A 13,325-nucleotide genomic window follows, 5' to 3' on the forward strand; every position below is an offset into this window, starting at 1 on the left:
GGTGGCCGATGCTTTGAGTAGAAAGTCAGCCAGTATGGGCAGTCTTGCGTATATTCCGGTTGGTGAGAGACCGCTTGCCTTGGATGTTCAGGATTTGGCCAATCAGTTCGTAAGGCTGGATGTTTCTGAGCCCAGCCATGTGTTAGCTTACACAGTCGCTCGTTCTTCATTATTTGGGCGTATTTGAGATCGGCAGTATGATAATCCTTATTTGTGTGTTCTTAGGGACACGGAGGTTCCAAGCAAGTTACCGTTGGAGATGATGGAGTTTTAAGGCTCCAGGGTCGAGTTTGTGTACCTAATGTGGATGGACTTTGAGAGTTGATTCTAGAGGAGGCCCATAGTTCCTGGTATTCCATTCATCTGGGTGCCGCTAAGATGTATCAGGATTTGCGGCAGCATTATTGGTGGAGGAGGATGAAGAAGGATATTATTGCATATGTGGCTCGATGTTTGAATAGTCAATAGGTAAAGTATGAGCATTAGAGACCTAGTAGTTTGTTCCAGAAGATTGAGATTCCTGAGTGGAAGTGGGAGCGTATCACTATGGACTTTGTTGTTGGACTCCCACGGACTCAGAGGAAGTTTGATGCAGTGTGGGTTATTGTTGATAGGCTGACCAAGTTAGCACATTTCATTCCTGTGGAAGTTTCCTATTCTTCTGAGAGGTTAGCCGAGATCTATATCCGGGAGATTATTGGTCTTCATGGTGTGCCCATGTCTATCATTTTGGACCGAGGTACGTAGTTTACCTCTCACTTCTGGAGAGCAGTTCAGTGTGAGTTGGGCACTCGGGTCGAGTTGAGCACATCATTTCATCCTCAGACGTACGGGCAGTCCATGCGTACTATTCATATTTTGGAGGATATGCTCCGAGCTTGTATCATTGACTTTGGAGGCTCGTGGGATCAGTTTTTTCCTTTAGCAGAGTTTACCTACAACAACAGCTACCAGTCGAGCATCCAGATGGCTCCTTATCAAGCTTTATATGGTAGGCGGTGTCGGTCGCCGGTTGGATGGTTTGAGCCAGGAGAGGCTCGGTTGTTGGATACGGATCTAGTACAAGATGCCTTGGACAAGGTTAAGATCATTCAGAATAGGCTTCGTACAGCTTAGTCCAGGAAAAAGAGTTATGCCGACCATAAGGTTTGTGATGTGTCATTCATAGTCGGCGAGCGGGTGTTGCTTCGGGTGTCGCCTATGAAGGGCGTGATGAGATTTGGGAAAAGGGGCAAGCTTAGCCCTAGATTCATTGGCCCGTTTGAGATTCTTGATCGAGTGGGTGAGGTGGCTTACATACTTACATTACCGCCGAGTTTATCAGCCGTGCATCCAGTGTTTCATGTGTCCATGCTTCGGAAGTATCACGGCGATCCATCCCACGTGTTAGATTTCAGCACTGTCCAGTTGGACAAGGACTTGTCCTATGAGGAGGAGCCGGTAGCTATTCTAGACCGGCAGGTTCGTCAGTTGAGATCAAAGAGTTTCCCTTCTGTTCGTGTTTAGTGGAGAGCTCAGTCTGTTGAGGCAGCGACCTGGGAGTTCGAGTCCGATATGCGGAGCCGATATCCCCATCTTTTCTCCGACTCAGGTACTTCATTTCTATATCCGTTCGAGGACGAACAGTTGTTTTAGAGGTGGAGAATGTGATGAATATCACTTGTTTTACAAGTCGATTCTATGTTCCGAAGACTTTAAAACCTTTTTTTATCTCACCTCAATTTGCGTGCGCAGTCCGGGCGAGTTTCAGGAAAGCTTTTATGTGAAACCTAAGTGAAATAAAGAAATTGGATTTTAAAATTGAATAAAGTTGACTTTGGCCAACATTCTTGGTAAACGGACCCAGACCCGTAATCCGTCGTTCTCGTAGGGTTCATAGTAAAATTTGGGACTTGGGCATATGCCCAGAATCGAATTCCGAGGTCCCAAGCCTGAGAAATGAAATTTTTAAAGAAATTATTTTCTGGAAAATATAAGAGTTTTTGAAAATGAAAAGATGTTGGAAATTGATGGTATCGGGCTCGTATTTTGGTTTTGGAGCCCGGTACAAGTTTTAAATAATAATTAAGTTAAATCTGTGAAGTTCGATAAGAATCGGAGTCCGTTTAGTATAAATCGGACCTTTATTTGAGAAAATTGGAATTTTTGATGTTCCTGAGTGATTTCATGAATTTGAGGCTTAATTCATAGTTGTTGATGTTATTTTGATGATTTGATCGCACGAGAAAGTCCGTATGTTGTTTTTAGGTTAGGTTGCATGTTTGGTTTGGAGCCCCGAGGGCTCGAGTGAGTTTTGGATAGCCCACGGAGTGAATTTGGACTTAGGAAAAAGTTGTTGGTATCTGATATTTTGCCCAGGCCTCTGATCTCGCAATTGCAACATCAGCCTTCGCAATTGCGAAGTTTTCAGGCTTCGTAAATGCGACCCCAGGGTCGCAAATGCGAACCAAGCCTAGGCAGGCCCTTTTCGCAAATGCAAACCCAGGGTGGGAATTGTGAAGCCCTCCTTTTCGCAAATGCGATGTTACCTTCGCAAATGCGAAGGTGACCAAATTTTTTCCTTGGTCGCAAATGCGACGTATTCTTCGCAATTGCGAAGATAGCAGGTTATTGCGAACCCTGGTTGCAATTGCGACATCTGCGACCTGCTAAATCATAACTTAGCGGAAATTTTTTATTTTTCAAACTCCCTCAAACCCTAAGCTCTCTTGGACGATTTTTCCAAAGAAAGTTCTTCTCCAAATCGATTGTAAGTCATTTCTAACCCATTTTCTTTAATCTACATCATCTTTTCACATGATTTCAATCCAAAATCAAGAGTTTTCATGGGGGAAATTGTGCGTTTTGGGTAGAACTTAGGATTTTCAAATTTTGGGAATTTGGACCTCGATTTGAGGTTCGATTTCAAAACAAATTATATATCTGGGTTCGTGGGTGAATGGGTAATCGAATTTTGGTGTGTACCTCGAGTTTTGACCATGTGGGCCCGGGGTCAATTTTTGACTTTTTAGGGAAATCATTGGAAAACCTATTTTCATGCATTAGAATTGATTCATTTAACATTTATTGATATCGTTAAGTAAATTGTGACTAGATACAAGCGAATTGGTGGTAGAAACAAGAGGTAAAGTGATAGTTGAGGCTTGAATTGTGTTCGTGGCATCGAGATAAGTATTTGGTCTAACCTTAGTTTGAGGGATTAGGAGTTGTGTCATATCTGCTATGTGTTAATTGTTGAGTACGACGTATAGGCATGGTGACGAGTATCTACACATTGGTGTCAACCATGCCCGTGAGTCTTATACTATGATTAATGTGATTCCGTTTCGTATTGTTCATGCTTTATATGGTGATTTCTATTATGGAACAAGGCTTGTGGAAGTATTATTGATAATTGAATATTGTAGAGCGTTGGCTCAAGTTGAGAATTGAATTGTGAAGTAATTGTGAAATAGAGAAGAGGTTTATGATATTGTCTTCCTTGCCGAGATATTGTTGCTTTTGATATTATCTCCCTTGTCGGTATGTTATTATTCATGATACTGTTTCCCTTGCTGGAATATTGTTGTTATGCTACTGTTCCCTTGCCGGGATTTTATTGAAATATTATTGATTCCTTTGCCCAAATTGCTTTGTGATTGTTGCTTGGGTGAGGAAGAGTGTAAAGTACGAAGGGTGATGCCTTGTATAATTTTGAGAGTGTTAATGCACAAAGGGTGATGTCGTGTCAATATTGTGAGGTAAAAGAACGGAGGGTGATGCCGTGCCGCACGATGTACAATGCTCTGCCATGATATGAGTGATAATGCACGAAAGATCATTCCGTGCCATGATTATGTGAGGTTAAAGCACGAAGGATGATGCCGTGCCGATTATATTAATTCTTATGGTTAGGACGAGAGTAAAAACATGAAGGGTGATGTCGTGCACTTGTCTTTGATTTCCTGATTCGTGCTGATAATTGAGTTATGGTGTTCTTTACATTTATCTGTTGGTTTTCTGTTGTCACTTGTTGTTCCCCGCAGCATGATTCCCTTCATATCCTTAACTGTAAATTTCTGCCTTTACTTTTCCGTTGTATATGATTTAACTACACAGGTTTATTTGGTAGTCTGATCCTAGCCTCGTCACTACTTAACCGAGGTTAGACTAGGCACTTACTAGCATATGGGGTCGGTTGTGCTGATACTACACTCTGCACTGTGTGCAGATCCCGGTGCTGCAGCTTTTGGACTACAGTGAGATTGCTGCTTCAGTCCATCAGACGACCCAAGGTAGTCCTGTAGGCATTCGCAGGCCTTGGCGTCTCCTTCTATCCTTCCATATTATTTATTCTATGTATTTCTAGAACAACTTGTATTTATCTTTCGGACCCCTACTTGTAGTATTCTTAGACAGTCTGTGAAATTGTGACACCAGTTCTGGGTAGCTTATGTTTAAGGATTGGTATCGGTATTATTATTAAACTGTTACACTTCATTCTTCCGCTTTATTATTTTCGCTATTTATATAATGTTAATTCACAACTACTAAAGGATTAAAAATGGAAAAAAGGTAAATAATTGTAATGATTGGCTTGCCTAGCTTTCACTAGTAGGCGCCATCATGACTCCCGAGGGTGGAAAATCCGGATCGTGACATTACTCCAATCTAGTACGTTAAGAAGTTAATCTACTTGAGGCAAAGACCATCTAATAAACATTAGGGGAAATTGAAGAAATTTCTCAAAGTCCAGAAAATAATTTGCTTATATCCTCAAACATACACCGGCCTAATAAATTGTCAAACAAATTAAGTATAATATTTTGTTCCAAAAAAAAAAAATTAACTCGGCTATATGAACTTTCACTCACCATTATTTTTATTTTAGTTCTCATGTTTTCTGTAGAAAAAAATATAGAATTATCCCTATAAATTATGCAATGCATGAATCTGAATCTCTTTTTTTTTTTTTGAGAAACCGGAATACTAATATTAGTACTACTAAGAACCAATCATATAACATGTCAGAGAAATGCCACTTAGGGTATTTTGTTTACCAAGTTCAACCAACTTAGTACATATATTATCCGAAATAAACCTAATAAAATGTGTTCCACCTTTGTCCGCTAGGAACTGGTTTTCAACAAAATGTGGCGGGATTGCAAAATTTCTGATTTTATTTAGTTTGAGCCGCTTAGAAGCTTCTTTTGCCAAAACATGAGATACTTGATTTGTTTCCCTAAAGTTATACTGACCACCACTTGCTCCAATTAGTGCATCAACCCCCTGCATTCACAAATATTGGTATACGTAGGATAACCATGTTCGAGGCATAGAAGTACATACATTGAGTCTGTTTTAATCTCCAATAGACTTAATTGAAGAGCACGTGCAATTTGAAGGATGTGTTGGAGAGCTAGTAGTTCTGCCTGGATATGAGTAATGTCATGCATATAGTTATTGAATCCAACCACCTAATCTCATAAGGTTGTTTCGGATGACACTGCCTATTTCACAATACAAATTACTGGCTCTAAATGTTCCATCTGTGTTAAGGTTATACCACCCACTAGGTGATTTAAGTCATTTTACTTTGATGGGATTTTTAATGTTACAGTTAGGCTCCTAGTTGCGGTGATTTAAATTTCATTGCCAGCTGTAAAACAAAATTCGGAGATAGAAAATAGTTAAAATTGTTTTTATTATTACTATTTCGTGTCAACTAGATTCCCCATAGAGGAAAAAACACATCCTCCTAAATTAAGTGATTATTGTCAAGAATAATATTAATTTTTTTAATGGTGAGAAGCAACTTATTGGGGTCAATAAAAAGGAGATTTATTGAGCCCAGTTTTTTCCAGAATGCATCGGCACCAGGGCAGGTGATGAAGATTTGAGTAATAGTTTCATCTTCATTTTTACACACAAGGCGGGTGCATCCACATTAAAGCCAATGTGACTCAAATAAGATCTGCATGAAAGTCTATTAACGAAATATTTTCACAAGAAGAATATTATTGTGGTAGGATAGTTGAGCTGCCGGATCCAAGTGAAATCTTTATCATTGATGTCAACTTTGTCAATAAAGGGGTAACAAGAACTTATGCTTAACTTTTCACTGCTACTAAGGACCCATATGGGGATATCAGAGCTTATGGTATGCTTAGCGAACTTACAACAACAACGACCCAGTAAAATTCCACAAGTGGGTCTGGGGAAGGTAGTATGTACACAAACCTTACCCCTACCCCAAAGGAGTAGAGAGGCTGTTTCCGGAAGACCATCGGCTCAAGATAATAAGAAAAACAAAAAGGAGAAAATGTTAGTTTCACCACAGAGATCATAGGAAAAATAGGAACATCAAATACAGAAGGAAAAATGCAAAACAAAAATGATGGCTAGTAAATAGGTCCTGCACCAAAAAGAGAAAATAGTAAGACATTGCAATGCCCCTAACTATTTCAGACAAAAACCCTATCAGACTAGGCTCACAACAGTACAAGGTAACGCAAGACTCAGCTACCTCCTAGCCTACAACCGTAATACTCGACCTCCATAACTTCCTATCAAGTGTCATGTCCTCGGAAATCTGAAGCCTCGCCATATCCTGCCTGATCACTTCTCTCCAATACTTCTTAGGCCGCCCTCTACCTCTTCTCGTTCCCTCCACAACCAGTCGCTTACACCTTCTTACTGGAGCATCTGGGCTTCTCCTCTGTACATGTCTGAACCATCTGAGCCTCGCTTCCCGCATCTTGTCATCAATGGGAGCCACGTGCACCTTCTCCCGAATATCATCATTTCTAATCTTGTCCATCCTAGTGTGCCTGCACATCCACTTCAACATCCTCATTTACTTTCATCTTTTGGATATGTGAGTTCTTAACAGGATAACACTCAGCCCCATACATCATCGCCGGTCTAACCACCGCTTTATAGAACTTACCTTTGAGTATCGTTGGCACTCTCTTGTCACACAAAACTCCGGATGCTAACCTCCATTTCATCCATCCTACCCCAATACGGCGTGCGACATCCTCATCGATCTCCCCTCTCCCGTGGATAACCGAACCAAGGTACTTGAAGCTGCCTTTACTTGGGATAACCTGTGATTCAAGCCTCACATCCACACCCACTTCCCCTGGCTCAGTGCTGAACTTACACTCCAGGTATTCCATCTTCGTTCTGCTCAGCTTGAAACCTTTAGACTCAAGAGTCTGTCTCTAAGCTTCTAGTGTCCCGTTAACCCCGGCTCGTGACTCATCAATCAGAACTATGTCATTGGCAAATAGCATGCACCATGGCACCTCCCCTTGAATATGATTTGTTAATGCATACATCACCAGGGCGAATAAGAACGGACTGAGCGCAGAGCCTTGGTGTAACCCCATTTCAACCAAAAAATGCTCAGAGTCACCTCCTACTGTCCTAACCCGAGTCTTGGCCCCATCATACATGTCCCTAATCGCCATAATATAGGGAATCGACACACCTTTTGTTTCCAAGCATCTCCAGAGAACTTCTCTAGGAACTTTGTCATACGCTTTCTCTAGGTCAATAAACACCATGTGCAGATCCTTCTTTCTCTCTCTGTACAGTTCCACCAACCTCCTAACAAGGTATATAGCTTCTGTGGTAGAACGACCCGGCATAAACCAGAACTGGTTGTCGGATATAGACACTGTCCTCCTCACCTTCGCTTTAATGACTCTCTCCCATACTTTCATGGTATGACTCAGTAATTTAATACCCCTATAATTGTTACAACTTTGGATATCACCTTTGTTCTTATACAATGGAACAACCGTACTCCACCTCCACTCATCCGGCATCCTATTCGCCTTAAAAATAACATTAAACAACCTAGTCAACCACTCCAAACATGCTCTCCCTACACACTTCCACAATTCCACCGGAATCTCGTCTGGCCCGGTTGCTCTGCCCATATTCATCTTACGCATAACCCCCACAACCTCCTCAACCTCGATACGCCTGCAGTTCCCGAAGTCACGGTGACTCTCGGAATGCTCCAATTCGCCTAGCACAATATCCCGATCCCCTTTTTCATTCAGAAATTTATGGAAGTAAGTCTGCCATCTCCTCTTAATCTGGGCATCTTCCATCAGTATCCTACCATATTCGTCCTTGATGCATCTCACTTGGTCCAAATCCCGAGCCTTCCTCTCTCTCAACTTGGCCAGCCGGAATAACTTCTTCTCCCCGCCCTTTTCCCCTAGTTCCTAATTCAGACGACCATAAGCCGCAGTCTTAGCCTCTGTGACTGACAGTTTAGTTTCCTTCCTAGCTACCTTATATCTCTCCATGCATGCTCGCCTCTCCTCATCACATATGCTCCCCACAAGCTTCATGTATGTTGCCTTCTTCGCTTCCACTTTACCTTGGACCACTTCATTCCACCACCAGTCTCCTTTATGCCCACCAGAGACACCGGTCGAGACCCCTAATACCTCTCTCGCAGACGCCCTTATATAGTCTACTGTTGCTGACCACATAGTGTTTACGTTCCCACTGCTCCTCCAAACACCCATAGCCGACAGCCGCCACTCCAACTCTTGGGCTTTATCCTTAGTCAAGGCTCCCCACCTGATTCTCGGTGTTCCCCGAGCAGTCCATTTCCTTCTCTTTAACCTAATACCAACGTCTATCACCAATAGTCTATGCTGCGTCGCTTAGCGAACTTACTAGTGATATTATGAGCAATATAAATTAGGGAGATCAAAGCTTAACTTGGAGAAATCCCAACCATTCGTCTGTCTAAGGTCCATAATCTTGAGGTTTAGATCAGTAATAAAGAGAGGTCTTTGGATGGAACTCTAAAAAACAAGGCACGAATTTGAATCTCAATAGTTATGGGTCATCTACTATCGATACATGAGCCTTTTTTTACTTCATATTAACTATGTTTAAAGAAAAGGAGTAAAATCATAGGGAGCGTTTGGTTTTAAGAATAAGAAATAATAATTTTGGGATAAAATATAATTTTATCTTGCATTTGATTAAAGTTTTTTTATTGTGAAATGAATAATCTATATTTTATTTTTGCATTTCGTTGATTTCTTTTAATTTCAATATAAATAATCTCGAAAATGTTTGTTCCATGATTGTGATATTATTTTTATATCACATTTTATGTGGAGTAACAAACACAAATGGATAATCTCAGGATAAAAAATAACAAAATAATGATTGTCTAGTTGTGTAATATCAAAGATATATTTTATATGACACTGTATATATCTTATTTTAATCTAATTAATTATTATTTATCAATAAAATATATCAAAAATGGTAATATGACCAAACCCGTAGGTTCGAGCCGTCATTTATGACTTATTGGGACTGGTCAGATTAATTTCCAAAGGTTCTGAATGAGTTTATGCAAAACTGGTCACTTAGATGATTAAGAAGGGTTTCGACAATCAAAACCGGACAAACGAGGTCGAAATTACAATTTGACGACGCATACAAGTTCATGTCGTCATTTGTGACCAATTTTCATATTATATTCCCCACATTATAATTTCAGTATAAACTATTCACTAAATTTTAACTTTTTAACTGTAATGGACTTCCACATAATTAATGGCAAGTGCACAAATAGTCATTCTTAGGGATGTTATTTAGAGATTTACAGTATTTATTTTATCCTGAAATTTTAAACTTAAAATTTTAACTTCAGGAAAATTCATAAAATTTTTGTCTTGAAAAATTAAACTGAAAAATTGAAATTAAGGACATAGTGACTAATTTCTAAATAATAACCCTTTAGAGTAGCTATCTGGTGTCATTTCTTACGTAAAAATTGCATTGGAGCCCTAATTGGTCGCCCCCATTTAATATATACCCACTTTTTATTTATTTTTAACTTGTACCCACTTTTTAAACAACTTCAAGCCCTTTTCGTCTCCTCCTCCTCCTTCTCCTTCTCCTTCTCCTTCTTCTTCTTTTTCTTCTTTTCTTCTTCTGGTGACAATGATTTTATATGGTGTTTGTGAACATATTTTTAGGTAGTTTATGATATTTTAAAGTGGTGAGCCGTTGTGGCGCTTTATTTTTTACTATTGCTTAGGGTTTTTTCTTTTTCTTCTTCTTCTTTTTCTTAATTACAAAAAGGGGTCCTTAGATTTATTGTTATTTTGACAAATTGATGATTGGGTTTGTTCTTGATAAAATTTGGAGGTTATGTTTCAAATTTGAGCTAATTCGGAATAGATTTAGGTATTAAATCATATATTGAGTTGTTAAAATTCGAAGAATAAATTTCTGTTTTTGGGCAATTTGCACTTCAGGCCTATATGGCCTTAGTGCGTGAAAATTTTGGTTGCACTTTAGACCTTTTGGCCTTAAGTGCATCTAAATTGCAATTTTTCACTTCAGATTTATTGGCCTTAAGTGTAGGAAAACGTTTGTTGCACTTCAGACCTTTTGGCCTTAAGTGTATTTAAAGTGCAATTTTTCACTTCAGACTTCTTGCCTTAAGTGCATGAAGCCATTGGTTACACTTCAGGCCTATTTGGCCTTAAGTGCATCTGAAGTGCAATTTTTCACTTCAGACTTATTGGCCTTAAGTGTAGTAAAATATTTATTGCACTTCAGACCTTTTGGCCTTAAGTGCATCTGAAGTACAATTTTTCACTTCAGACTTATTGGCTTTAAGTGCATGAAATCATTGGTTGCCTTTTAGACCTATTTGGCCTTAAGTGCATCTGAAGTGCAATTTTTTTACTTCAGACCCGATAAGTCTGAAATTGATCGTAAAATGGGTAAGCTTGCAAACTTTTTTATAAAGTAGGTATATGTTCAATTGTGACCCTAAAATCGGGTATAGATGCAAAAACCCCAATTTCTACGAATTGATGGAGTTAAGTTAACATTGGGCCTAATAGTAACGGGCCTAAGTAACAATTGCGGGAAGGTCAGCCCCAAATACAAATATAGCATCTTCATCGACTCAGCCAAAACCCTAAACCACAGAGCTAAGCAGCTTCTCTCAGGTAAGCCATCGTGTTGGGTTTTTAGCACTGTCCTCAGCTATGGCTCCAGCTAAAGGTATACTTTCTTTGGCTCTACCGTTACATCTTCATATCTTATTTTCTGTTATGAATCTGCTTGTGTTATCTGAAATGTGACAAATATTGTCTAGCATTTGACGTTTCTCTTAGCGTTTTACTAATTATAGAAGATATCTAACTCTTTGTACTTTATTCTAATCTGATCTATTGGTTATGATTTTATTGCTTAATAAGTAGGGATAAGTGTGAGATTTAGAGAATTTGTAGTCCTATTTTGTCTTAAAAGAAATGAAACAGAACTAATTAGAGCATAGTAGATATTGATTTTCTTATATAAATGATTGCAACTAGTTTGTAATTGATGCATAGCTGAATCTGTTGTTATTGGTAAGGTACATTAATCGGTCATTCGATTGCTAGATTGAAGCTGGTAGAAAGGTGGGGATGGGATGGGAGAAGGGAGGGTATAATGTCTTGGTTAAGGTTAGGGTATGATTATATGAAGGTTGATTTTGTTGAATAAAGGCTGGTATTATTGAGTTTTTGCTGCATTTCCTGATCCAGTAGACTACCAATAGTTATCGCCTTTCTTTTTGTTGACAAAGAATGTATAACCTGGACTTTAGAACTTTGAGAATCTTTATATACTGAGGGGATGGGGCATAGACGGTAGTGGTTTTTGGGAATAGAGGCTCTTGTAAACTAGTTTTTGGTGTTTATCTCAACAGATTAGCCGTTCTGATAATTGTGTCTAATGTCTATCGGAACAGGAGATTTAATTGTCTTAAGATGCATGATGAATAGGTTACCAGAAGCTACGTTGCTCGGACTCTCCGAACATGTTGCCGGGTGCGTGTTGGATCCTCCAAAGTAGTGTTTTTTTTGGAAGATCCGACACAGGTGCGACAACATTTTGATGAGTCCGCGCAACATAGACCAGAAGAAAGACTTCATTGTATCTTGGACATGCTTCTAATTAGTAATACCCACGAGCTAAAACTGTGTTACGACTTGTTAGTTTAAGACTTTTAGTTCGAAAATTGGAGTTGGTTTTGTTGCAGCTCTTGGTGAACTAGCATAGATTCTGTTAATGTAATTGTGAAATTCCATATGCAGTTGATTTGGCCAAAAAGAAAGACCCCAAAGCCCAAGCTGTCAAGGCTGCTAAGGCTGTTAAGTCAGGATCCACATTTAAGAAGAAGTCAACAAAGATAAGGACAAAAGTTACTTTCCATCGACCTAAGACATTGAAGAAGGATAGGAATCCTAAGTACCCCCGCATTAGTGCACCCGGAAGGAACAAACTCGATCAATACGGGATCCTAAAATATCCTCTTACCACTGAGTCTGCAATGAAGAAGATTGAGGACAACAATACCCTTGTCTTCATCGTTGATATCAAAGCTGACAAGAAAAAGATAAAGGATGCAGTGAAGAAAATGTATGACATCCAGACAAAGAAAGTCAATACCTTGATCAGGTAATATCTTGCATTTTTCTTCCTGATAAATTTGTATGGTTGCTCGTTATAACTACCTGGCATGATTGACCATGACATGTCAGTTAGTTGTGGTTCATTTACCTGGCATACAGGATTACATTTGCATGCTGACAGTTCCCTGTATTTAACTAGAATGGCGAGATGTTTTTGTCCAAGGACCAGTTAGACCTTTATCCCCCTCCATCAAATCTGCTCAACGACGAGAAAGTGAATGATTTCTTCCTTGTTTTAAAAATAAAGTAAACGACTTGTGAAAAGTAACAAGAATACAAATAGTTTAGTTATTCACATTCCTAGCACAATGAGTTAAGTCATTTTTTAGAATGCTTATGAAGCTTAAGCTTGACTGTTTCTTTTACTATTTTCGGTACAAATTTTCATGCTTAGTAACTTTTGGTCAATTGGTTTTTTGGCTTTTTGTAAACTTGTTTTTAGTTTTATGACCCTACCTCTTTTTTTACACATGAGATGTAAGAGATCTCTCTTTTACACTTCTAAAAAGGTCATTTTTAAATTCAAAATTGTAAAGGGGCATGATGTACAAATAGCACCCTGCCTTTGCTAAGCTACTTTCTCTACCTTGTCCAGGCCCGATGGAACAAAGAAGGCTTATGTGAGGCTGACACCTGACTATGATGCTTTGGATGTGGCTAACAAAATTGGAATCATCTAAGTTGATTACCTAGTTTTGAATTTTTATGTCAAACCTGAAATTTTGGATATGAGTTCTTTAGAAACTTTGAACAGGAAGTGCCTTGGGTGATTCATATTGAATATTTGAGTTTCGGAGGTGTTTATTTTTTCCACAA

The 13,325-nt window shown here is 39.2% G+C and overlaps 2 protein-coding genes across 2 annotated transcripts; one reads left to right on the forward strand and one right to left on the reverse strand.

Moving 5' to 3' along the window:
* Positions 1 to 6,508: 6,508 nt before the first annotated feature.
* On the reverse strand, positions 6,509 to 7,160 carry LOC138883871 (uncharacterized). The gene is made up of 2 exons (XM_070164589.1): positions 6,979 to 7,160; positions 6,509 to 6,809 (listed from the first exon to the last, which is right to left on the reverse strand). The coding sequence occupies exons 1-2, from the start codon at positions 7,158 to 7,160 to the stop codon at positions 6,509 to 6,511; spliced, it is 483 nt and encodes a 160-aa protein (XP_070020690.1).
* A 3,734-nt stretch (positions 7,161 to 10,894) lies between these two features.
* Positions 10,895 to 13,325, forward strand: LOC104244214 (large ribosomal subunit protein uL23-like). Its single transcript, XM_009799588.2, has 3 exons — positions 10,895 to 11,052; positions 12,132 to 12,495; positions 13,105 to 13,325. The coding sequence occupies exons 1-3, from the start codon at positions 11,037 to 11,039 to the stop codon at positions 13,187 to 13,189; spliced, it is 465 nt and encodes a 154-aa protein (XP_009797890.1). The 5' UTR covers positions 10,895 to 11,036; the 3' UTR covers positions 13,190 to 13,325.

The sequence above is a fragment of the Nicotiana sylvestris genome, chromosome 12, assembly GCF_000393655.2.
Source record: "Nicotiana sylvestris chromosome 12, ASM39365v2, whole genome shotgun sequence".
NCBI classification, from domain to species: domain Eukaryota; kingdom Viridiplantae; phylum Streptophyta; class Magnoliopsida; order Solanales; family Solanaceae; genus Nicotiana; species Nicotiana sylvestris.